We start from the raw sequence: 27,228 nt of genomic DNA on the forward strand, positions 1-27,228 counted from the left end.
AGACACAAGCAGACCAGCAGTAGCAGGACTACCAGCATGTTAGGACCTCAACATAATAACTATCCACGAGAGCATTGCCAAGGGGAAATCTCCAGTGACCGGAACCTGCTTGCAGACTCTGACCAACATCAAATGGTGCAATCTGGAAATCCAGCAACAGCATAACTATGCCGTGCCTTCACTTCTGCTCCATGGAGATCCGTCAGCACCACAACAAGCCAGAAGGGGTAGGAACCTCCATGAGGTACCTGTCCTTCCCTCCCTACCATGTCCTCGACTTTGAGACCCAGGCTTTCAGATACAGAGGATGAGGAGAGGCAAAGGACACGTAATGTCCTGAAGAGGCAGAGGAGGAATGAGTTGAAGCACTGTCTATTGGTTCTTTGAGATGAGGTGCTGGAGCTTTCCAAGAATGACAAGGCTTCAAAAGTCATCACCTTGAGTAAAGCAACAGAGTATGTTTGCAGGCTGAAGGCAGAGCAACAGAAACTGAATACAGAGAGGGAGAAACTTCAGAAAGAACAGCAACAGATGAGATGCAATTCTCCGAGAAAGAGTTGTCAAAACACCAAAATGATATATGGACTTTTCAGCCTCTATACTTGTAAATTTCACAACATCTATACCTGTGTAAATAATCTTGGTGTTATTTAATTTTATGTGTTTTTACTTTTAGCATATGCGACTTATCTTTGGAAAGAAGGGGGATGTTGTATTATTGTCTTTAAGAGTGATGTCCCTTTAAGATCTTGGTATGCTAATGAGTCAAGTACCAGGACACAGTCATGTGACTCGGAGCCAGAGTCACTCCAATTGTTACACCCAGAATAAGGTTCTGTAAATAGTTTGCTCTGTACTGTATATAATAGCTGTAATAAACCGGATTGAGATCTTCAACACAACTGGACTCCATGCATCTCATTTATGTTGCATCAGACAATATAAAAGAACTCATTATGACACCTACCTGAGGTTCAATACTAACTTCAGTTTGGGGACAGCTAGACACCTCATTAAATTTCTGTACTATTAGTGAGTTATTTCAGCCAGTTCACTCAAAAACATTCCAAGTCCTTACAGTGCAGTTCAGAGGGGAGCCCATTCCCACACACACCATTTTCCAGTTACAGTTTCACACACACATATTCTGAACTTTAAAATGATGCAGCTCCTTCCCCTGGGGAAGCTTTTCTTATTTGCACCTTCTATTTAGACGGCTTTGGCTCAGTCATCAATGCAGTAGTCAGGCAGATCACTTCATTCTTGCTTACAACTAAAATCTGCCGTACTACACAAATAATATTCAGATCCATAATTGTTTCTGGCATGACTTTCGAATGACACTTTAAAATGCCCTCTCAGGTGGGCTTATCTATGGCACTATTTGAAGAAGAGTAAGAGAGTTCTCCAGGTGGCCCGGCCAATATTTTTCCCTCAATCAACATGTAAAACAGATTAATAAAAGCAAAATACTGCAGATGCTGGAAATCTGAAATAAAAACAGGAAGTGCAGGAAATACTCAGCAGGTCTGGCAGCATCTGTGGAGAGAGAAGCAGAATTAACGGCTCAGGTCAGTGACCTTTCATCAGAACACAGATAAAACAGATTACCTGGTTGTTATTACATTGCTGTTTGTGAAATCTTGCTATGCACTAATTGGCTTCTGCATCCCCTACATTACACCAGCGACTACACATCAAAACTGCTTGATTGGCTGCAAAGCGCTTTGCGATATCCTGGAGGTCATGAAAGACACTATTCAAATCTAAGTGTTTCCCTTTCATTACCTTGTGAAAATTATAACCATTGTAGAAATCTCCAAGATGTCTGAAAGGAGACAGCAGCAATAATGAACAAAACAGTCACTGGTCTTCCATTCTACTGCCAGACAAAGAGGATCTTAAACTCTGGCAGGGTATTTAATTTATTTAAGGTCGAGTTGATTTTTTGATGTGCAGCAATAAATCCAAAGAAAATATATATGTACAGTAGATTCATTTCTAAATGGCCAACAGTAAATGTCAAGTCATAAATATCTGGAAAATTCTTAAATCATCAGTTTGTGTAGCTGTCCTCTGTAGCTCCAGCGACAACCTCTGCATTGTAAGTTAACCCCATAGGAGAACTTCATCCCTAGACTTATCACTCTTCACAAGAACAAGGCAACTCCAGTCACATATGAAAACTGGGAAGGAGACAAATGAGCAGTGAAGGAGAACTATTTGATTTGCAGTTAAACATGTTATATTACTGAGGATGAAGAGTGAGCAGCTTAAAGTTAGCACAAGTCAGAAATTAATAGCGTGCTAATTTTGTAATTGGTTACCATAACCAATTTCGCATGCTTCTAACATTAACGACAAAATAAAACTTTGCAAAAAAAAAACAAAAGTGGAAAATCTGATCAAATAAATACTAAACAGCCACATCAATATATTAGAATTTTTAGGAACACAAATCTTAAATTAGTGTTATTAGCAAACAAATATTCAATACATTAGTGACCTCCTTCGCTCCCCCATTGGCGACTGTGTTTTCAGCAGCCTAGGCCCTAAGTACTGGAATTTCTTCCCTAAACCTCTCCAGTTCACTCCTTTAAAATGCTCCTTAAAGACTACTTCTTTAACCAAGCTTTTGGTCACCTGTTCTTCTGTCTTTTTCATTGGCTCTATCAGTTTTTTTGATCTAATTATGCTCCCCTGATGATCTTGGGACGTTTTACTACATTAAAGGTACTTACATAAATGCAAGTTGTTGTATCATATTCAAATAAGGGAAGGTAGACAAACCTATGAGGAAGAAAGGAATAGATGGATATGTTGATAGAGTGAGATAAAGTAAGGAGGGAGGAGGAATGTGTGGAGCATAAACACCACGGATAGACCTGGGGAGGGGGGGGGATGCAAATGGACTTTTACAGTGCAGTAAAATTCTATGTAATTCTATGCAATGATTTCTCCTTCGAGTAAGTTAACGAAACAATTGACGTGGTTGGTTTAAGCATTCCAATGCTTCTTTTAATACAGCGAACACAGGAATGGATGGACTGTAATATGTGTTAAGCGTTTGATCACTAATATCCCCAGCAGTAATTTCCTGGCTAGAGCATTGTGGTGACACTTCGAGTTCGTCTACAGTGTAGCACAGATGAAGAATGCCAAACTTACACAGTGCAGAATCAGTACCGCGACTTTAACTAACTCACAAAATATAACAAGAAGCACTGGAGCATCTGTGGAGTTAAAAAAAAAAGGCACACATTGTGCTGCGGAGCTTGGCGCATTTCAAAAAAGTATTTTTGCACAGATTTTTGATGTTTTTGGAATCTAGCCCAGGTAACCCAAAGAACAAGGAATTCTTTCTCTCAACTTGCTTCACATCGTGGCTTCATTTATTTTTTGTGCTTTAAGAAATTGTTTCTCTCTCCATATCCAGGTGCTTAGTTGGTGTCTCACTGCATTTTTACATTTAACAGAAGGTGTCTCCTGAGCTGTAAGGGATGAAGCATTATTGGGTATTTTACATATTGCCTCGGAGGGAGTCTTTGTCACAAATTGGTACCCTCAAACAGTTGCTACATAGCCAGCTGGAACCACTCCAGGATAAGCTGAAAATACTGTGCAGTCATTCTGCAAAAATAAGGTATAATATCCACACTGCTGACTACCTATTTACAAACACAAGGACAAGATCCACATTTATCTGCTGTGCAGCAGAAGTACACTACAATTGCCTTCTGTTCAGTTTTGGTTACCTCTGACAAATCCATTTACTCCTTGATGTCCAGCATTTTTATAACTAGCAAAAAGTGTTCAAAGAAATCTCTTTAAAAACCACACGTTTTAATGCCCTTGTGATCTTTCTCCTGGGTTGCTTGCAGCAGCGCCAAAAGATTATTCTTTCATTGCTGGAAACTCCAAGACAACCCTGGAGGATTGGCCACCCTAACACAACCCCATCTCCAACTCGGAGTGGACTGTTAGTTCACATCTATCTCACTCACCTCCCATTTGTCTTGTATCCTCAGGGGACTAAGGAAGCATTTGTGCACCAAAATAAATTGGTTTGATCTTCAGTCCTTCCCTCTCCAGTATTATCCTCTCTGCTCCTATCTTGAAAGTGTTGGAACTTTCGAGAGTTCTGTGGGCGCCAGCAGCCCTTTGCAGACCCATCTGATGAACATTCTTCATACAACAGCCTCGTGAGTGTCAGCAGGCTATTTGACAGTAGTAGGCGCTGCAGCAGAGTTCAATCTTGTCAGTTGTGGCTCAGTGTGGTAGCACTCACACCTCAGAGGTTGTGGGTTCAAGCCTCACTCCAGAGACCTGAGCACATAATCAAGGCTGACACTCCAGTACAATATTGAGGGTGTGCTGCACTGTCGGAGGTTCCATCTTTTCTGTCTGTCGATCAGGTGGACGGCACTATAATCAAGGAAAAGCATGGACGTTCTGTCTGATGTCCTGGTCAATATTTATCCCTCAATCCAGATCACAACACATTATCTGGTCATTATTTCATTGCTCTTTGTGAGACCATGCTGTGGGCAAATTGCCTGTCACGTTTCCCTGCAATACATTAGAGTCTACACTTCAAAAAGTACTTCATTGGCTATAAAGCACTTAGCGATGTCTGGAGGTGATAAAAGGTGCTATAGAAATGTAAGTCTTTCTTTCTTTGTCCTCACCCAATATCCACAGGTGGCAAGGGTTGGGGATGGTGATCAAGAACAGGAAATGTGGCTATTTTCTGTCCTAGCCCAAGGGCACTCAGGATAATTGTAGAGACATTAAACTTTCCCTTCAACACTGTTTAAACCCACACAATATGATGGCTGAAATGTAATGCAATAGAACACAGCTCAAGTGACTCACAGTCGAGCTGCGTTTGACTCACCAGAACGCTGCAATTCTTCTTAGCACTGCTATCTTCTCTTCTTAATGGTCTCCTCAATCTTGTCCCACTCATTGTGTGGGTGAACCAAATGCCAAAATTCCCAGGCCTGGCCTGTTCCCAGCTGACTCAATCCATTGCTGGCTTTGTGCATGTGGAATGTTTCACCTCCCTTTTCACTCCCTCAGCTGGGATGGAACAGTCAAGCCTGGAAAGATCTCAGTACTCACCATCAATACTGTTCCTTGATCAATCTGCCAGGAAGAAACCACACAAAAGGGGTGGGAAAAAGAGATCCCACTGGAATTGCTGGTACAGCCTAGTGTGAACATCACTTGCAAACCTAAACCACACCTAAAATATCCCTCAATTCTCATTCTGTGGGGCTTTAATGTAAAGCTTTGTGTTATAAACCTTGCATTTTATACACTACAACTTTTTATAGAAATCCACCAATTGCACTACAGGAGACTACTAACAAAGGCCTTCCTAATGGTTCAGTTAGTCCACCCATTGAATAAAAACTGTACAGATCAGAAAGGTCTCAGATTCAATTCCTGGCCTCTGCCAATTTAATCAGAATAGTAGTAGGAGCACCTCAATTGGCCTCAGTACCTCGAAGTTAGAAGGAATGGAGGGGAAAATCCACCAGAATTTCTAATCTTCATCACCACCCAATGATGCCTTTGTAATGTCAGCATCAGGCTTGGCTGTGAGACCTCGGCTGATCATAAAATTCCAGCCAATACTCCATCAAGATACAATGAATAATACCTGCTTGGGGAGATTCCAATCTAGGGACCAATACATCAGCAGAAGCTAGGGATCCATACGTCAGCAGTGAATCGACATCTATTGGAGAGCAGAGGTGAGGACAGAAGAAAGCTGGCAAGAAAATTACAGAAACCAGCCAATAAAGGATCTAAAAAAAAAAGTAATATTGAGCCCCTGATTTTTTACTGGGTTGCTGAGGAGAGCACTGACACTTGGCCCACCTTCTCCAATAATCTCCCTTGAAATTAATTCTGGAAATTGGCAGCTCTGTGATAGTCAGTGAGGCCATTTTAGTACTTCAATAGGTGATGGTGAATTGTGATGATTTTAATTTTTATTAGGGTAATACTGAAACCCAAAGCTCCAACACCAACACAACTAATGTACTGCAAAGAATTCAAAACATTACTTTGACAATCCTTTAAGGATTGGTTAGTGCAATGTATGCCTCATTCCACCCCTCCCCTGCAGTTTGCTCTTCTCTTCTCCTGAAGGTGCTGACTTATTTTTATTCTTTCATGGGATGTGGGTGTTGCTGGCAAGGTCAGCATTTGTTTCCCATCCCTAACTGCCCTTGCTAGGCCATTTCAGAGGGCAGTTAAGAGTCAACCACATTGCCGTGGGTCTGGAGTCACATGTAGGCCAGACTAGGTAAGGACAACAGATTTCCTTCCCTAAAGGACATTAGTGAACCAGATAGGTTTTATAACAATCGATGATAGTTTCACGGCACCATTACTGAGACTAACTTTCAATCCCAGATTTTTGCTAATTAATTGAATTAATTAATTAATTGAATACATTGAATTTAAATTCCACCAGCTGCTAAGGTGGGATCTGAAGTCATGTCACCAGGACATTAGCCTGTACCTCTGTATTACTAGTTCAGTGACATTACCAGTAAGCCACCACCTCCCCGACAGAGATATGGGCCTTTGGGGATTCTCAGCCCTCCAGTCTCTTGCCTAACTGGCTGGTCATTATGTTGGAGCGCAGTCAACAAACATCAAAACTAGTGATCCCACCTTTGAATTAAATCATTGAGTGTGAGCCAATCGTAACATCCAGGTTAGCAAAAAAAAAAGGAAAATAAATGGTAGCGTGCTAACTTTTAGTATATTTTTAAAGGAACAGTGCACACTATAGAGGAATGTGTTTCAGGTTATAACACATCAAGCATTTGAGAGGACAGTGAGGCGGTGTTCTATACATCTGCATCACTGCCCAGTGGCAACAGACTCCCAGGTTGTAGGAGTTAGTAAACAGTATTCAGATGAACACTAACTGGGACTGACTGTATCAGTCCCACAATGATAAATTCTTAGACTGCAACTGATCAGTTTCCCACATCAACAGAATTGGACAGGAAGAAAAAGCACCTTTTTCAAATTTGTCAAAATGTATCGCCCTACTAATTTCTGCCAGCTTGCAATCTCTCTGGAAAACCAGAATTTCTGAGGCTGGGGTTGTAGCTCTGGAACCTGCCATTGTACAGATCTCTTTCTTACAGTGGTGTCCATTACTGGACAGAACCACAGCAATATGTTGGAAGCAGATAGTATTGATTCATTCAAATGCAAATTGTATAGATTTCTTTCAGAAAAATAATACTCTGGGATACAGAATATAAATAATTTCAGACCTAACATACGGGAAGTATAGCATGCTCGGGAGGAACAGGTCACTTTGGACCTATGGTTCCCAAAGCTTTCCATCACTGGAGTTTTTCCTCAATTCATTTCTGGGTCTGTTGTAGACTAATTGATTAATCGACAACTCCATTATTGTTGTATCATACAATCACCAGGATGATAGACGGTGGTGAACGACATAAAATTTACAGCACAGAAACGGGTCATTTGTCCAACATGTCTGTGCCGGTGTTTATGCTCCAAATAAGCCTCCTACCATGTTACTTCATTATATCTCATCACCATAACCTTCTAGTCCTTTCTCCCTCATGTACCTATCTAGTGCCTTCTTAAATACATCTATGCTATTCACTTCAACCACTCTGTGTGATAGTGAGTTCCACATTCTTCCTGCTCTCTCAGTAGAGAGGTTCCTCCTGAATTCCTTACTGGATTTATTTGTGACTTTCTTATATTTATGACCCCTAGTTTTGGATTCCCCTACAAGTGGAAACATTTTCTTTATGTCTATCCAATCAAGCCCCTTCACAACTATAAAAGACCTCTATCAGGTGGCGTCTCAATCTTCCTTTTCCTAGAGAAAAGAGCCTGAGAACTAGCAGGCCCTTGCTCTTTCATTCATCTAGCAATTCCTGTACCATATTAAATTGGTTTGGAAGAATGTTTAATTTATTAAAACCAAAGGCACTGAATCAGGTGCTCCCAGAAATATATTTTCCTCTGTTCAGCCATTTTGTGTGAAGAAGTAGGTGAGTCTACAGCCATATTTCCCCATTTTATACAAGTTCACTCATTTTAGCAAATATAGCAAATGGAAAAGGCTGCAACCCTTTCATGCAGTATGCAGCAGACAAATTGCAGTTTAAGGGCCACATCTTCAAAATCAACTGCTCTTTCAAGATATTTCAACACAAAACACGTTAAACTGCTTCTTCAGAAAGCTTTCCCCTTCTGTTCTCAGACCCAGCATCTAATACTTGCCATTGTTCGACAGGCTGCTTGCAGGCAGCAGCTAGCGTGCTGATGCCCATTTACTTTTCACTGAAAAACAATCCTGCAGCATTCCCTGGCAAATTGCAGCACATTCTTTGCAACATCAGTTTAAAAAGAAAAGCTTGTTACCATCAGTGATGTCAATTTAAAACTGCCGGGTGCCCCTCCCTATGGAATTTCTTAGAACTTTACATTGATTCTATTTTTTTCCTTCCCTGAACTGTCAGTTTTAGTCAGCTGTACTGTCTCCAAATGATGCATCAAAAAAGTCAGTTCTTCAAATCAGATCAACAAGTAAATAAATAACCATTGGAAAATGATTTGGTTATTCTGTGACCGTTTGCGACTGGCAGTAGTTAACTTGAATGCAAAAAAAAAGGTCAAGGATCAGAAAACATCATTTGGGCCCAAAGATTTGACATTATTTAATCCCATTCCCTTTCAAAGAACACAAAAAACTACTATAATAATATTATGTATGCTAATATTAAGCTGTGCCTGAAAACAATTTGGCAAAATGTTTAAGTGTTAATCCAGAAATCCTTTCCACCTAATAAAAAGGGATGGGGATAAAGAGATCCAACCAAAACTAACATTATTAATAATACGTATTTATTTACTGTAATTGGTAGCAATTAAGAGAGTTTTTAAAGTTTTTCACAGGATATGTGCATCATTGGCTAGGCTAGCATTTATTGCTCATCCCTAATTGCCCTTGAAGATGTGGTGAGCCGCCTTCTTGAACCACTGCAGTCCATGTGTTATAGGTACACCAACAGTGCTGTTAGGAAGGGAGTTCCAGGATTTTGACCCAGCGACAGTGAAGGAATGGCAATATAACTCCAGGTCAGGATGCTGTGTGGCTTGGAGGGGAACTTGCAGGTGGTGGTGTTCCCATGCATCTGCTGCTCTTGTCCTTCCAGGTGGTAAAGGTCACAGGTTTGGAAGGTGCTGTCAAAGGAGCCTTGATGAGTTGCTGCAGTGCATCTTGTAGATGGTTCACACTGCTGCCCCTGTGCTGTGGTGGAGTGAATGTTGAAGGTAGTGGTTGGGGTGTCAATCAAGTGGGATGCTTTGTCGTGGATGGTGTCGAACTTCTTGAGTGTTGTTAGAGCTACACTCATCTTGGCAAGTGGAGAATATTCCATCACCTCATGACTTGTACCTTTTAGATGGTGGACAGGCTTTGGGGAGTCAGGAGGTGAGTTACCTGCAACAGAATTCTCAGCCTCTGGCCTACTCTTGTAGCCACAGTATTAATATGGCTGGTCCAGTTCAGTTTCTGGTCAATGATAACCACCAGGATATTGATAGTCGAGGATCCACCGATGGTAATGCCATTGAATGTCAAGGGGAGATGAATTCACTCTTGTTGGAGATGGTCATTGTCTGGAACTTGTCTGGCACGCATGTAACTTGCCACTGATCAGCCCAAGATTGAATGTTGTCCAGGTCTTGTTGCATATGGACACGGGCTGCTTCAGTATCTACGAATGGTGCTGAACATTATGCAATCGTCAGAGAACATTCCCACTTCTGACTTTATGATGGACGGAAGGTCATTGATGAAGCTGAAGATGGTTGGGCCCAGGACACTACCCTGAGGAACTCCTGCATTGATGTCCTGGGATGGAGATGATTGACCTCCAATAACCACAACCATCTTCTTTTGTTCTAGGTATGACTCCAACCAGTGGAGAGTTTTCCCCGATTCCCATTGACCCCAGTTTTGCTAGGGCTCCTTGATGCCATACTTGGCCTTGATGTCAGGGCATTCACTCTCACCTCACCTCTTGAATTCAGCTGTTTTGTCCATGTTTGGACCAAGGCTGTAATGAGGTCAGGAGTTGAGTGGCCCTGGCAGAGCCCAAACTCAGCAGAAGTGAGCAGGTTATTGCTGAGTAAGTGCCACTCGACAACACTGTCAATGACACCTTCCATCATTTTACAGATGATTGAGAGTAGACTGATGGGGTGGTAATTGGCCAGGTTGGATTTATCCTGCTTTTTGTGTCTAGTACATACCTGGGCAATTTTCCACATTGTCAGGTAGATGCCAGTGTTGTAGCTGCACTGGACCAGCTTGGCTAGGGGTGTGGCCAGTTTTGGAGCACAAGTCTTCAGTACTTTTGCCAGAATGTTGTCAAGGCCCATAGCCTTTGCAGTATCAGTGCCTTCAGCCTTTTCTTGATATCACATGAAATGGATCGAATTGGCTGAAGACTGGCATCTGTGATGCTGGGGACCTCAGGAGAAGGCAGAAAGGGATCATCCACTCGGTACTTCTGACTGAAGATGAATATAAATGCTTCAGCCTTGTCTTTTTCACTGATGTTCTGGGCTCCTCCATTATTGATGATGGGGATATCTGTGGAGCCTCTTCCTCCTGTTAGTTTTTTTAATTGCCCACGACCATTCATGACTGGATGTGGCAGGACTGCAGAGCTTTGATCTGACCTGTTGGTTGTGGGATTGCTTAACTCTGTCTATCACATGCTGCTTCCGTTGCCTGATATGCATGTTGTCGCTTCACCAGGTTGACACCTCATTTTAAGGTATGCCTTGTGCTGCTCATGGCATGCCTTCCTGCACCCTTCATTGAACCAGGGTTGCTCCCCTGGCATGATGGTAGAGTAGGAGATATGCTGGGCCATGAGGTTACAGATTGTGGCTGAATACAATTCTGCTGCTGATGATGGCCCAGTTTCAAGTTGATAGATCTGTTCGAAATCTATCCCATTTAACACAGTGGTAGTGCCACACAGCACGATGGAGGGTATCCTCAACGTGAAGACGGGACTTCGTCTCCACAAGGACTGTGCAGTGGTCACTCCTCCCAATACTGTCATTGACAGATACATCTGCGACAGGTAGATTGGTGAGGACGAAGTCAAGTAGGTTTGGAGTAGATGGTGAACATATCAATCTTCCTGAAACCCGTGTGTTATTTATCTCAGTTCACATTATAGCAGTTAACTTATAACTTGAAGTTGGCTATAGTGACACCTCATACCACATCATAGAAGCACAGAATTTTGTAGCACAGAATGAGGCCATTAGCCTCACACTCCTGCAAATCTTTCCTTTTCAAGTATTTATCCAATTCCTGTTTGAAAGTTACTATTGAATCTGCTTCCACCACCCTGTCAGTCAGCACATTCCAGATCATAAAAACACGCTGCATAAAAATAATTTTCATTTCCCACTCCCCCATCACTTCCCCCCTCCACCCCCACATCTTTTGCTAATTCTCTTAATTCTTTGTCCCTAGTTATCGCCGCTCCTGCCAGTGGAAACAGTTTCTCCCTATCCGCTCTATTAAAACCCTTCATAATTCTGAAAACCTCTTAAATCTCCCCTTGACCTCTCTGCTCCATAGAGAACAATCCCAGTTTCTCCACAACCTAAAATTCCTCATCCTTGGTACCGTTCTAGTAAATCTGCTCTGCATTATCTCTAAGGCCTTGACATCCTTCCTAAAGCATGATGCCCAAATTTGGACATAATACGCCAGCACAGGCCTAACCAGGGATTTATAAAGTTTTAGTGTAGCTCGCTTGCTTTTGCTCCCTATTCCTCTATTTATAAAGCCGTGGATCGAGTGTGCCTTTTTAACAGCCTTATCAACTTGCCCTGCCACCCTCATGTAATAAGAGGATTCTTGAGGTTTGACTGCACAGCAGAATCACTATTGCTGATTTTTTAAGGTTTCTAAACACATTTTGTGCAAAATGGGAGTATTGATACTGGAAATATTAAAAAGTTGCTTTAAGAATTGAACGGCTTGTTCAGTTTAATACGCCACAATTCGTTTTGCAGCATAGCAGCAACTGAAAGCAGGACGAGTCCACAAGCTTGTTTCTTGTTCAAATGTATAACCTTCAGCAAGATGAACAGTTCCAGCCCAAAAATGAAATTAAATCCATTTTGTATATGATATTTGACTGGGGAATTTGCTGGGCTGAGTTTAGAGTCAGCCATGTTGCTCACATTCTGCCTGTCATCCTTAATGTCGTGCCGCACTCCAGGGATTCGGACCGGGACCCTTTAATAGAAAACCAAGGAGATCAATTCCCAGTCCGAGGGGAATGTTTGCAAAGTGAAGATAAAGTGATTTTCAAAAGGGAAGAAGGGAGGAAACAGCATGAGCCCACACTGCTGGTCAATTCCCTGCAGTCCCAATACATGAGAGAAAGTGAAGATGAGTGAGTGAGAAAATCAAAAGACAGACAAAAAATATCATAAGAGCCCCTTCCTTATGTTGCCTTGGATGAGACCACAGGAATATAGGAACAGGAGTAGGCCATTCAGCCCCTCGAGATTTTTCAACCTTCAGACAAATGTCTCAGTATGTGGGACAACACATTCAAATTCAGGGCAAGTGACAGAAATGTAGGACAATCTAAACAATCAAGGAATGGGTCTTTAACAGTACGTTTCTAATCAGTTAACAATTAATGAACACGTTTCTTAGATCCATTGCTCTGAAGGACTCAGCAGCTGGTATTTTTAGTGTAAAGAAGCAGAGCTATCCCCTGGTGTGAGGAACAACGTCACAGAGCTTACGTAGACCTGGTGCACCAGAGCATTGAGTACTTTACCTAAAAATGTGGGTCACCCAAGTCAAGGTAGAATTTAACACAAGGGGCTGCAGATAGTTAATCTGAAATACAGCACTTTTCTCTGATGCCCATTGCTGCTTTGGGAAGCAGGAAAACAGGGTTGGGTGGGAGGGGCACAAAAACAGGCACAGTTGTGGGAAAAAAGTCTCAAGGCGATTTCTTCATTTATACTCAGAAACCAGAAGCAGCGCACATTACATTAGTGACAAATGTCATAAAGAGGGCAGAAGCAAAATACTCTGGATGCTGGAAGTCTAAAATAAAAACAGAGAATACTGGAAACACTCAGCAGGTCAGCCCTCATCTCTGAAGAAAGAGGAACAGAATTGACATTTGAGGTTGATGACCTTTCATCAGGACTGGAAGATGTCAGAGATTTGGGGTAATATAAAAAAGAAGCTGATACAGCTCCAACTGCGGAAAGCAATCGCACGCAGACAGAAACTGCTGGTATTATTTTATCACTGTGGCATCCGAGCACAGCAGGTGGTACAAAACAATTAATGACACATAATTAATTGTAAGTTGCGGCAGGTTTCGATTGCTAAATAAATATATGGAGCATTGCCTTCCATTTTCTAAAACTGCAAAAGCATGTGGTTTCTTCCTTGAAATTCATTAGAGAAAAAAGTGAAAAAATTTAACATTTGTCTACAGAAACAAGAAAAAAAAACATTTAAAATGCAGAGACTAAGGGACAGAATCACTCCAGTGTAAAGTTCTCAGCTTCGGACAGGAAGTTTAATGAATCACTAAGTACCATAAGGAATAACTAGTAATGATAGAAGGATCAATACAGCTGTTGATCAATACCTAATAACAGATTACAAACCATTCTGCAGTAAACAGTGTGACTCTGCCTCAGAACTAACGTTTGCTGATAGGTATTCGGAGTGCCTTGCAGCAGTCAGAAAGCAAGGCATTGGCATGATTAAAGGAAATTAGCAAATAGATTGAATTTGAAATGACACTGATGAGGAGAGTAGTACTTCCATACCCAGAAACTGTATTAAAGTTCCTAATTGAGGGTTTAACCAAAGAATGTTCCTTTCTTGAATGATTCAAAATAATCTAAAGGCACAGCTGTAATACTTAGCCCTCAGTGCAAGCTCAGGAAAATCCACCTGCTTTATCCATAATGGCTAAATAGGTGTCTATTGTTACCTACTGGTTTACCACCAGAACACACAGGGATTACTGCAGTAAACAAGCTTTGATTTGTTTCTGAAAAAGGTTTCACACAAGCGTTTGATTTCTCCACTGTAAACCACTATTTTTGGACATTGCAGAGCTAAGCAGCTTCACGGGTCATTTTACCCTCCTCGGTGTACCTCAAAATATAAAAAGGCACAAAATAAAGAGGTTACAGAGATATGGGGCGCCAGCGAACGATTACCCCGCCCCCTCATCCTTTTATCCAATATGTAATGTCACAGAGTCAGGAAATTGCAATGAAATACTATAAACCAACAAGGAACCCGAAGGGCGCTGTGATGCTGATTATCTAATACTCCAATAGGTCAAGCAATATATGCAGGGACAACACAGCAGAGATGGGATATGACAGCTATCTAGATCTAATAAAGCAGAGATAGAAACCTGTGCTTCAAATTGTGATGGGCACTAGCTCCTAAACAAGAGGGCCACAGTCAATCAGCAGCTTATTAAGTCCAAAAGATTGGATTTTTGCGTGCATTGAAAATGGTGGCTGGTTCATAGTGCAAGATAAAGCTGGAAGCTTTGATCTAAACTGTATTTCCTCTCACCTGCGTCAGAGCCTTATCTACAACTTTATGCTTAATCTTTTATTAGCCATCACCAGAGATTTCCTTTGATGGAGCTCTGTCACTACAACAATGCGTACGCAATGGTTTTGACTGAGTTTCTGTCACTCAGTGTAAAATCCAACCTGGCCTTTGCAAATTTATATGCTGTGAATAAATGATTCTGTCACATTGAGATATCGAAAAGTTATTGCTGCCGACAATTCAGAAAAGCAGTTTTCCCAAATAATTTCATGCAACTTTGTTCATTTTTAACTCTCAATTGTCAGTAATAGCACAGCAGCTCCAACTATGACACTCTCATATACACAATCTCCATGATAGCAACAGATATATTTATTAATTGCGCTGCCCTAAACATTTAAAACAGGCGAGCTGATCACTATTTCATTGCTGGGGACAGTAGCATAGTGGGAACATTACTGGACTAATGCTTTGGAGGCACAAGTTCAAATCCCACCACAGCAACTGGGGGAATTTAAATTCAATCTATGGGCTGAATGGCCTCTTTCTGTCTTGTAATGACTCAATGCTGTTTGTGCAAATTGGCTGCCTTGTTTCCTACATGACAACTGTGACTACACTTCAAAAGTACTTCATTGGCTATAAATTGCTTTGGGACATCCTGAGGTTGCAAAAGGCACTATATAAATGCAGTTTCACCTGCCCTCACCAAATCAACCACTGGGGAGCACCAATATTACAGAATTTTTAAAGTTTTACTTTGAAAGTTGCAAATAGTATTTGCCAGTTAAAAAAAAAACTGAACGGCATTCTTCCAGCAACTAAAATCCTGTTAATGTCTTCTGGAGAAACAGAAAGAACACATACAAAAGTTCAGAGTCTAAAGCTAGCTTGTGCATAGGATTGCAACACAGGACACAGTCCAAAAAAAAACCTCACTGCAGACTGGAGCATTACAGCGACAATCCAATTGTCTCCCATTTTCCCAAATTTTCACGTGTGCCAGTTCTCGCCCATTATTGAATCTTGCAGCACAGAAGGAGGCCATTTGACCCATCTTGTCTGGATAGCTGAAAAGAGCTGGCACAATTATTTCCACTCCACTGCTCTCTCCCTATAGCACTGCAAATGTTTCCTTCTCAAATATATATCCTATTCCCTTTTGAAACTTATGATCAAATCTGCTTCCACCACCCTTTCAGGCAGTGCATTCCAGGCCATAACAGCTCGCTGTCTAATAGATTTCTCATCATCTCCCACCCTGGTTCTTTTACCAATTATTTTACATTTGTGTCCTCTGGTTACCACAATATCAGAAAGTTTCTAGTAATAGTGCATAGCAAATCCTCACTAGTTCACCAATATTGCGGTAGTTTCTTTACAAGAGCTGTTCAGTCAGTTGAAATAAAAACAGAAAGTACTGGAAATACTCAGCAGGTCTGGCAGCATCTGTGGAGAGAGAAGCAGAGTTAATATTTCAGGTCTGTGCCTTGAAACTATTAATTTGATTTATGATTTTTTTTTTAAAACGGTACTTTCTGTCAGAGTGGGAGCATCGTCTCACACTGGCATGCGGGTTATTTGCCAGCACTTACAGTAGCATTCATTCTACCAAGAGGTATAATTTTCAGTAATAGTAAAAGAAGCAGTAAATAGTCCAGCTCTGCACAGATGCCAAGTCATTACTCGGAGACATGGAAACAGTCAAACCCTGTCAGTAAAACCTGTGTCTTAACTCAATTCAGCACTCAGTGTCTTGAAATTGGTGAACTTCATTCGGTTTCAGTGAGATGCACCGATCTAAAACCATCCAGTGCAACGTCAGGAACCGCCTTCAGGAATCAGTGCCTTTGGCACTCTATAATTATTGTAAGAGTCCCATTTAGGTAATGCTACAACCCTGCTATTCAATGAGTATGGGCAATGCAGGGCCACCGCAGAGCTCTATGTTAAACTCATTGCAGCTGTGATCGCAAGGATGCGTCTCACATATTAGTAAAAAGTCTCATTCTGTTCTTGTACCAGCACATCCTGAAAAAGAGCAAAGTAAAACCATCCAAGTGGTCATTTTGATCTATTTACTGTAATTATAACTTGGGCTCACGTCATGTGCTGCAATCCCAATTGCTATGTGCGCAAGCCAAAAATTGGACCTAATTTTCATCCAACAGAAAAGTAACTTCATGTTGTGAAGAGGTAAGTTTCAAGCCAGTTTTTAACATGTGTGTGGGTGTACTTTAAGCCACTGGAGTGTAGGTTATCATGACCTCCACCAGCTAGAAGGCCAAGGGCACCAGGCACCTGGGAACACCATAAGTTCCACTCCAGGTTGCACACCATCCCAACTTGGTCATATAACACCATTCCTTTATAGCCTATATCCTGGAACTCCCTATTTAACAGCACTGTGGGTGTACCTTCAACACAAGGACTGCAGTGGTCCCCTCGACAAAAAAGATATAAAAGGGGCCTGGGGTATAAAGGCCACCTTATAAAAAAAAACGGGTTTAGATACATGGGCGGCACAGTGGCGCAGTGGTTAGCACCGCAGCCTCACAGCTCCAGCGACCCGGGTTCAATTCTGGGTACTGCCTGTGTGGAGTTTGCAAGTTCTCCCTGTGTCTGCGTGGGTTTTCGCCGGGTACTCCGGTTTCCTCCCACCACCAAAGACTTGCAGGTTGATAGGTAAATTGGCCATTATAAATTGCCCCTAGTATAGGTAGGTGGTAGGGGAATATAGGGACAGGTGGGGATGTGGTAGGAATATGGGATTAGTGTAGGATTCGTATAAATGGGTGGTTGATGGTCGGCACAGACTCGGTGGGCCGAAGGGCCTGTTTCAGTGCTGTATCTCTAAATAAATAAAGAAATAAAAACAAAGGCTGCAGTAGTTCAAGAGGATGGTTCACGACCACCACCTTTTCAAGGGCAACTAGGGGTGGGCAATAAATGCCAGTTACTGCCACCTCCCCAGAATGAATCATCAAAAAGAGGACTCTACTAGTTGACCTCAAGGCAAGTAAATGGAGTTAAGATACAGATCAGTCTTGGTCTAACTGAATGGTGAAATAAGCTTGAATGGCTGAATGGCCTACTTCTGTCCATTTCATTAAATGTTTCTATATTTGCTCACTTTCTTGCACACTATGCCTGTTGCTGTGTTCGAATAAAACAGGTTTTCGCCAATTACAGCAGTTTCCCTTCAGGTTTCTGACACTGAGGGCAGAGGGTTTCTGGGAACATGTCAATATTTCTAAAGGGTTTCCCCCTGTGGAAAAGTTTGACTGTGTTCATGGGAAAAGTTTTTGGCCAGAAATTTATCTTTATTGCTGTTGCGGGGGTGGGGGGAGAGAACAGAATCGGAGAAAAGATGGTAATGCTCACCGCAGGGATATTACCTGTGAAGTGCCACAAGGAATGATACATCCCAACACTAATAACATCAATGCACAATTTGTATTCTTGCACTGTGTTTGTAAACAAACGAACAAGATTTGCCAAAAACACTTTAACTGAGAAACCGAGAGGTTCCTGCATACATTGCACCAATTCTAACACTTCAGAAGGATGCTTTGCCAGAAAATACTGCATTTAAAATATTCTGTAGCCAGTACCACGATGATAGATGATAACTTTAGATTCATTTATTACAGAATACTGTTACTTTCAGAGTTGCAAATAGGCTGCAGGGGAAAGTCTATGAGTTAAATAAATCGCTGAGACCCCCCACTTCCCCCGCAAAAATGAGCAAAATAGCAACTAGCAGATCTTTGCATCCGGACTATCAGCCTGCAGTGGAATGGACGTGGCAACCCCTTGGCCACCCCTGGAAGTAACAGCAGGAGGTGGATGGACATCCCAGCCTCACTGGGAGCCGGGCTTCACACACACAGACACACACAGCTGGGTGCAATACACCGATCGGGGAATCTTCGGTGCCCATTCAAACAACCCGCCACTAACTAACACTCGGCACTTTTGCTGCATTTTCACCCGTCAGAGATGCACAAACGGCAGCAGACTGTTCCAGTCGGGAGGAACCCCCCACCCAAAAAAAAATCATCCGTGAGCCTGGATGTTATCGAGCTCAGCTGGGGTTTCCTGCACCAAGAATATCCCAGATCCAGGGACAGAGGGAGACTTTGTAATTCCAGGCATACTTACCGGCACAGACATCTCCTGCTCTTTCTCTGCCCGCTTGCCAGGTGATTTTATATTATGTTGTGTGTGTGTGTGTCAGTTTCACTCCAGTTTCCCCCCTGTTGGGATGACTGCCTGATTTTTCCCGAAGGCGATCAGCTGGATCCCATATCCCTTTCTCCCTCTTCCACCAACGATTGTCACCTTCTCTCTGTTCAACTTGCAGCTTTTTTTTAGGTTGAGACGGGGAAGAACAACGGCAGATTTGTCTTCTCAATGAGAGCCGCTTACAACCGCTGACATGTAACTGATGCACGGCCGAACAAACTGCGCCCTGGTTAATTTCCACTCGCTTCCCCTCCTCCTGCTGTCAGTCTGCCTGTGTCGCCGGCTTTTTCCAATCCCTCTGTTGTCTGCAGTCCAGGTCCTGAGCTGCACAGTTAAAAAGAAATAACTTCTGGCGGAATGCTGAGGCTCGGATTGACTCCTTATTGCGATGCCTCAGTGTATCCAGAACACAGCCACAACCAGCTCATCCACCACCTCCTCCAGCTCCTCTTCCCTCCCAACGACAACCGGCTGCAATGACGAAATCGGCAACTTCACCTTAAAGGCACCACCAATCGGGCAGAGCGCAGGCGCTGGGAAACCGAGTGAATCCAGCCGGGAAGAGTTTGTTATTAAAGGGACACTGCTCCGCCAAAGGGGGTCCCAATGTGCTGCCCTGCATTGCACATTCTGTTTGGGCTAATAGTGGCCGTTCAATGAAATGACGATAGCTGTGATTTTGTTTTGGTCCGGTCAGCTTTCGAAAAGTCCGCACAAAGGGCAGGGTTTCCGTTCAGGGAGTGCACGCCCGACTGAGCCAAGTCCAAGCAGTTCCACGTTGGCAGCACCCAAGGCTTGGTAGCCATCAATTGTGCACAGGGTTATTGTTGGAGTTTAATCTGCTAAAAGCCATGCTGCTCACCAGCACTGCTAAGATTCTCACTTCCCTTTCCAGCTAGGACCACCCAGTGTTCATTCGGGCAATGGCCTTTGAGGTTGTCTAAAGTGCGTGGGAAGAATCCCAGCACCCATTACTGAGTCTACCACTTTAAATTCTATTACTAACGTGTCCTGCAATTCTACATTTGCCTAGTTCAAGTATTGGATTATTTTGTCTGCTACAGAGTTCCACTCTTCCATCATCAGTGTGTCATTGGAACCAATTTGGTCCTTCATCCATCCCCCACCCAGCACACTATGCACCCCCCCCCCTCCCCCCTCTGCCAAAGAGCATTGTCAATGATTTATTCTCAACTTATGACATGCATTCTTTTTAACAAAGCACCTCTGAACTACAATAGATGGACATACTCCCCAATTATACATCCTTCTGTGGATTTTAATAGTGTTGCAACTGAGGCAGGAGGAGTGCACTGTTTTTCTAGTTCTATTTCTCCACAGGTCACAACATATATTTATATTTTTTCCCTGTTACCAATATGGTCAATCATACACTCTATTTTTATCCCATAAATAAAATACACCCGTTACGACTGAGCAATGCACTGTCAATTCAGTCCCATCACTCCACAGGTTGCAGCATATTATTAAAGTGTTCCCACCTAACCAGAAAACAGCCAAATTAAACACTTTATTAACTCCCAGAATAAAATACACCAAACCAGGTATCTTTAGACAACAAATTAACTATTTATTTAAAAACTAAATCTTAAACACTATTAAGATAAACATATATCCAAAAGAATTTATAACTTCATATTTATCCTAACCCCCATGCACACACACATACATTCATAAAACAATGGTTAACCAGTTTTAAAAATGATGTTTCTTAAGAATAAAATAAGTTGAGTTGTAAGCCCTGGTGGGTTACGTTCCCAGTTGATGAGGTGTCCCAGAGTAGAATAATCAGATGCCACTCAAACTCTCCAGGCGAATTTGACAAAACAGTCTTTAGTAGATAGGTATTCAAAGTACTTCAGCTGCAGCAGGCATCACACACTGGTCTTTCAATGAAGAGTATAACAACCAGTCTACTTGGATCTTCAAATTGGCAGTCCTCTGGTCGAAACTTTACTGAGAATTCCAGCAAACACAAACAGGAAATAGAGAGAGTTACTTTTGTATCTTAGATTTTCAAAGTAAAATGGAACTTACTACCTGCAACAATGAAAATGTTCTTTCCAGGGTTTTTTTCTCCTTAGGCAAATACAGTCTGAGCTCAACATAGAGTTTCTGCTGAGATATAGACAGCTTCATTTTTAGTAAGCACACTTGGTTGAGTTCCAGATCAGACTGGTTTCAGCCAGTCCCTGCACACAGTCAAATTGAAACATTACAGCATGTCTCCTGCTGTTGCCTAGGAAACAGTCTTGCTGTGGCATACTGTTCTCAAAGAATCTAATAGCCTCTCTGTGTTAAAGGTGCACTGTTTTTAGATAGTCTTAAAGGCCCATTGTTTTAAACAGAGGAGAAAAAAAAATTCCATGACACACCAACCAGGTTTCTTTAATAAACAACAAAATTATCAGTTTATTATAAAACAAGTCTTAATGAGTAATGAAGCAAAACACAGATTGAAATATGAAAGTTCCCCTTTTACCTTAGCTCTTCACACACACACATACACCAGTTGACCAAAAAAAAGAGATTTATTCTTTAGAGCTCTATTACAAAAAAGACAAAAAATGCTTTGGCCAGATACTTGCTAATTCTTGAAGGAAAAAGATATGGAAAAATGTCAGGTGTCCTTTTTTTGGTTTGGCATCCCAAATATGCATAGACAGCTGTCACTGGTATCTTCCTAGAACAGTTCTTGTCTGGCAATGTTGAAGATCAGTTTGGGCAGTCTTTGCAGGAGAAATGCAGCAACAGGTGTTTCAGGCAGTTTCTTACACTTGGTTCTCAGAGCTCCTCAAAGAGATGGAAAACTGGCAGATTTTTCAATGAGCTGGAACAGGCTGAGTTGGGGTTTGTCCTTGGCAGGTTGATTCTTTAACTCCTTTTCAAAACTCTGTCTATATCCCAACTGCCTTTCCAAAACGAAACCAAAAAAATATCAGGAGTCAAGCCTCCTGACCCCTATAAATCTTGACCCGTCACTTCACTGTAAGTTTTTTCCCCAAGTCAAACAAGCCCCCTGCTGGGTATTTATCTGAAAACAGGTGCCTTCCAGTAACTTTTGTTTACAAACCAAGTCCAAAAGACCTGCTGATTACTTCTTTTTCAAAAAAACACAAAGTTTCAGCAACTGTAGAATCTTTTCCAGTTTTAAAACACAAATCCTCAAAATTATCAAAAAAAGGAAGCACTCATAACAATAGGTTAAACTGGAAATGCTATTCCAAGCTATTTATTGACAATTTTAAAGAAGTTAATACCTAGTCCATTAACACCATAAAAAACATCAGCAAGATCTGTCAGTTGTGATGAAAGGCCACAGACCAGAATCATTAATTCTGTTTCTCTCGCCGCAGATGCTGCCAGACCTGCTGAGTATTTCCAGCATTTTCTGGTTTTACTTCAGCAAGGTTTCAGACTTGATTGCAAGATTTGACACAGCAGTGCTGGGTGTACAATTCAATACAGTGCTCACAGACTAGGGAGAGGGATAAGTCAGGTCTAGTTCCTGCTCTGGCTTGTTATGCAATAACCCCTGTTCAATGTGCCCCACATGTGGATACTGGGTAAGAACAGGATCATCCTTGGATGTGATGATTTCCATCAACACTCACAGTTCCTGCTCACACATCCAAATAGCCAACCAACACTCTGTCTACGTCAATATGTGGAAAATGTCACTTGGACAAGATAGCAAGACAGAGGTGTGCAATCCTTCTCCCTGCAGACTGAGTCCCACAGCCCATATATAAATGATTACAATATAACACACTGACTTCAAGGAATTTCAGGGAATACTTTCTTGAAGGCACCACTTTTGTCACTCACTAAAATAGCTTTTAAAATTAAATTAAAGCAGTCTGTTATTTTTCTTTAATTACCAGACATTAAATGCAAGCTTTTAAAGAAATTGGAGACTTAATTGCAATGAATATTCTGATGATCATTCTTTTGTTAAAACAACATCATTTGTACATATTTCCTTATTAAATATTTGCATTATATATATATATAATATAGATATGCTTTATTGCTGCTGATCTCTAATTGCTGGATACCTTCTTCTTGCTTAGTGGTTTCCTAACTGCCTGCTCTATTCTCCTTTATCTCTGCTGGTTTTTCCCACAGATGTCCTTCACTGTCCTGCTAGTGTTCCTGCTCACCTGCCAGTTCACTCAATTTCCCATTTGTCTTCCATTCTCCTGCTCATTTTTTTGTTTGCCAACTGGTATTCTTTCCTGCCCTGCTGGTCCCCCTTGTTGTCTGCCAATCCTCCTACTCTATTGAAAATCCTATGTTAAAAGGAAGACTTGTACTTATATAGAGCCTTTCATGTCCCCAAGACATTCCAAAGCTCTTTACAACCAATGAAGTAATTCTAAAGTGTAGTCATTGCTGCAAAATAGGAAATGGAAAAGGCAATTTGCACACAGCAGGGTCCCATGAACAGCAATTAAATAATTGATCTTGGGATGCGATAGATTAAGTAGCCCAACACACAATATATGGGAAGTGCTTGAGAGGAAGAGTGCTTTGGACCCACGATTCCCAAAGTTCTCCAAAGTGAGATTTTCCACGCCTCTTGTCTAGGTCTGTTTTAGACTAATTAATAGAGACTGATTTTTAAAAATTCTTTCATGAGAGGTAGGCATCACTGGCAAGCATTTTCTGCTCATCCCTAATTGCTCTTGAGAAGATGGTGGTGAGCCACCTTCTTGAACCGCTGCAGTCCATGTGGTGTAGGTACACCAACAGTGCTGTTAGGAAGGGAGTTCCAGGATTTTGACCCAGCAACAGTGAAGGAATGGCGATATAATTCCAAGTCAGGATGGTGTGTGGCTTCGAGGGGAACTTGCATATGGGTGGTGTCCCCATATGGCTACTGCCCTTGTCCTTCTAGGTGGTACAGGCTGCGGTTTTGGAAGGTGCTGTCAAAGGAGCCTTGATGAGTATCTGCAGTGCATCATGTATATGGTACACACTGCTGCCACTATGCATCCGTGGTGGAGGGAGTGAATGTTTAAGTTGGTGGATGGGATGCCAACCAAGCGGGCTTCTTTGTCCTGGATGGTGTCGAGCTTCTTGAGTGTTGTTGGAGCCACATTCATCCAGGCAAGTGGAGAGTATTCCATCACACTCCTGACTTTTGCCTTGTAGATGGTGGACAGGCTTTGGGGAGTCAGGAAGTAAGTTACCCACCTCAGAATTCCCAGCCTCTAACCTGCTATTGGCTAACTAACTGGCTGGTCCAGTTCAATTTCAGATCAATGGTAACCTTCAGGATGTTGATTGTGGGTAATTTAGCGATAGTAATGCCATTGAATGCCAAAGGGAGATGGTTAGATTCTCTCTTGTTGGAGATGGTCATTGTTACTTGCCACTTATCAGCCCAAGCTTGATTGTTGTCCAGGTTTGCTGTATATGGACACAGACTGCTTCAGTACCTGAGGAATTGTGAATGGTACTGAACAATGTGCAATCATCGGCGAACATCCCCACTTCTGACCTTATGATGGAAGAATGGTCATTGATGAAGCAGCATAAGATGGTTGGTCCTAGGACACTACCCTGAGGAACTCCCGCAGTGATGTCCTGGGGCTGAGATGATGGCTTCCAACAACCACAACCATCTTCCTTTGTGTTAGATATGACTCCAACCAGTGGAGAGGTTTTTCCCCTGATTCCCATTGACTTCAGCTTGTCTGGGGCTCTTTGATGCCACACATGGTCAAATGCTGCCTTGATGTCAAGGGCAGTCACTCTTATCTCCCCTCCTGAGTTCAGCTCTTTTGTCTATGTTTGGACCAAGACTGTAATGAGGTCAAGAGCTGAGTCAACAACTCCAATATCAATGTATCATGTAACTACCAGATGGTAGAAGGTGAAATGGAAGGACTGTGTTCTTTTATCAAGAACTATTCCTATGTTCCTAAATGATAGGTGAAAAAGTGAAAGAGAGAAAGATAAAAGGAAAATGGAAGTAAAAGACTAGATCAATGTATGCTTAGGAATAAGAACCTTTTATGAATAAGGATAAAAATAAACAAGTAAAGACACCTAACCTAACTTTTCCTAGCCCATCTGTGGAATAATCATTCATCATGAGATTATTTGGCACCAATATCACTTGTAAAGTAATACATCTGACTGTACCTTGGAGTGCTTTAGATAACTCTATGTTACCTGACAGTGTTTTGATCTTTGCAGTCTATAATTACTTTTGCACCTGTATAGCAATTCATTCTAGCCATTGTCCTCATAGGGAATAAACCACATCAGTGAAAACAATGAGAACATGGAATAAAGTGGCGTTGCAATTTTCTGGTATTACTGCAACAGACGATTTCCTGTATTCCTGGCTTTTCCTGTCAAGTGATATGATCTTCTGAGGTAAATATTTTGCCCTTGCCCTCTCATCCTGTCACATGACTGGGAAAATGCTTTTGCTGTGCAACATCCTGTGACAAACCTTGCAAGTTTTTACACTTACTGCATGTAGTGAGATTTGTTGCTCAGGCATTGTGAATTTTACATAAAAAGTGAAAATACCAGATTCTGAGTGAGAAGAAATCACTTGCCCCATGTATAACAAAAAGGATATATTGTCTTTAGAGGGATATCAAGTCAGACATTTGTGAATGATACAGTCCTCATCTGTGACGGACTTCACAGCACCATAATCATTGATAACAAGGTTAAAAAATTAACCAATAGCAATTGTAACAGTTAAAAGTGTCGGAGCAAGTTAAAAGCTGCCCGCACAATTTTAAGGGTTGAAAAAAAGTTGCAGACTGCTTAAACTTCACTTCTGGAGTCTTTAATACAGCATCAGAATCCTTTGATTGCGTTAAAACCTTGGAACAGTCTGCTCCAACTGTTACTCTATATAACTGTATACAATGTAACATGTAGAATTCTCCTGGCACCGATGTAATGTGATTTTCCCCAAGTATTAAGCAAAGACATGACAAAAGAGTGTAGTAGTAACTTTCTGTGAAGATCACTTCAACTGCACTGTGTGACAATGCAACTGTTCTGAAACAGGTTGAAAACCAACTTTAACAATGGCCAATAAATACGTAAAACATCGCACAACAGGTGAAGCTATGTTACCCCCATCCGCCACCCATGGAAGAACAATTGCATGACATTGAATAGGCCCTTATAAAACTTTATATGACTATGCAATGTATGACAGATTTACAGTACGTTACCCGAAACGGGGACAACAGTTAAACAAACAAGGAAAGAATACAGGGTTACAATGTAATTAATTGGTAAAATGAACACTGCATGAGAGACTTGGCATTTGCTTCACAGTGAGGTTTGTATTGATGGGAACTTATGTTGAGAAATAACTGTCTTAAATGGGCACTTTCTTCATTCCCAACCATATTGTTGCAATTTTTTTTTATTCATCCAGGGATGTAGGCGTCACTGGCCAGGCCAGCATTTTTTGTCCATCCCTAATTGCCCTTGAGAAGGTGGTGGTGAGCTGCCTTCTTGAACCGCTGCAGTCCATGTGGGGTAGGTACACCCACAGTGCTGTTAGGAAGGGAGTTCCAGGATCTTGACCTAGCGACAGTGAAGGAACGGCGATATAGTTCCAAGTCAGGATGGAGTGTGACTTGGAGGGGAACTTGCAGGTGGTGGTATTCCCATGTATTTTCTGCCCTTGTCCTTCTAGTTGGTAGAGGTCGCGGGTTTGGAAGGTGCTGTCTAAGGAGCCTTGGTGCATTGCTGCAGTGCATCTTGTAGATGGTACACACTGCTGCCACTGTGCGTTGGTGGTGGAGGGAGTGAATGTTTGTAGATGGGGTGCCAATCAAGCGGGCTGCTTTGTCCTGGATCGTGTCGAGCTTCTTGAGTGTTGTTGGAGCTGCACCCATCCAGGCAAGTGGAGAGTATTCCATCACACTCCTGACTTGTGACTTGCAGATGGTGGACAGGCTTTGGGGAGTCAGGAGGTGAGTTACTCGCCTCAGGATTCCTAGCCTCTGACCTGCTCTTGTAGCCATGGTATTTATATGGCTACTCCAGTTCAGTTTCTGGTCAATGGTAGCCCCTAGGATGTTGATAGTGGGGGATTCAGCGATGGTAATGCCATTGAATGTCAAGGGGAGATGGTTAGATTCTCTCTTGTTGGAGATGGTCATTGCCTGGCACTTGTGTGGCGCGAATGTTACTTGCCACTTAACAGCCCAAGCCTGGATATTACCAGGTCTTGCTGCATTTCTACACGGACTGCTTCAGTATCTGAGGAGTCACGAATGGTG

The 27,228-nt window shown here is 42.1% G+C and overlaps 1 protein-coding gene across 1 annotated transcript in view; it reads right to left on the reverse strand.

Moving 5' to 3' along the window:
• The window catches only part of bcar1 (BCAR1 scaffold protein, Cas family member), a 269,881-nt gene extending 250,471 nt beyond the window's left edge, over positions 1 to 19,410 (reverse strand). The window contains exon 1 of the mRNA XM_068049503.1: positions 18,848 to 19,410. Coding sequence (XP_067905604.1) covers positions 18,848 to 18,859 — 12 coding nt within the window. The 5' untranslated portion in view covers positions 18,860 to 19,410. The remainder of the gene's footprint in view (positions 1 to 18,847) is intronic.
• Between the last annotated feature and the right edge of the window lie 7,818 nt (positions 19,411 to 27,228).

Source organism: Heterodontus francisci, chromosome 17 (genome assembly GCF_036365525.1).
Source record: "Heterodontus francisci isolate sHetFra1 chromosome 17, sHetFra1.hap1, whole genome shotgun sequence".
Lineage (NCBI taxonomy): Eukaryota > Metazoa > Chordata > Chondrichthyes > Heterodontiformes > Heterodontidae > Heterodontus > Heterodontus francisci.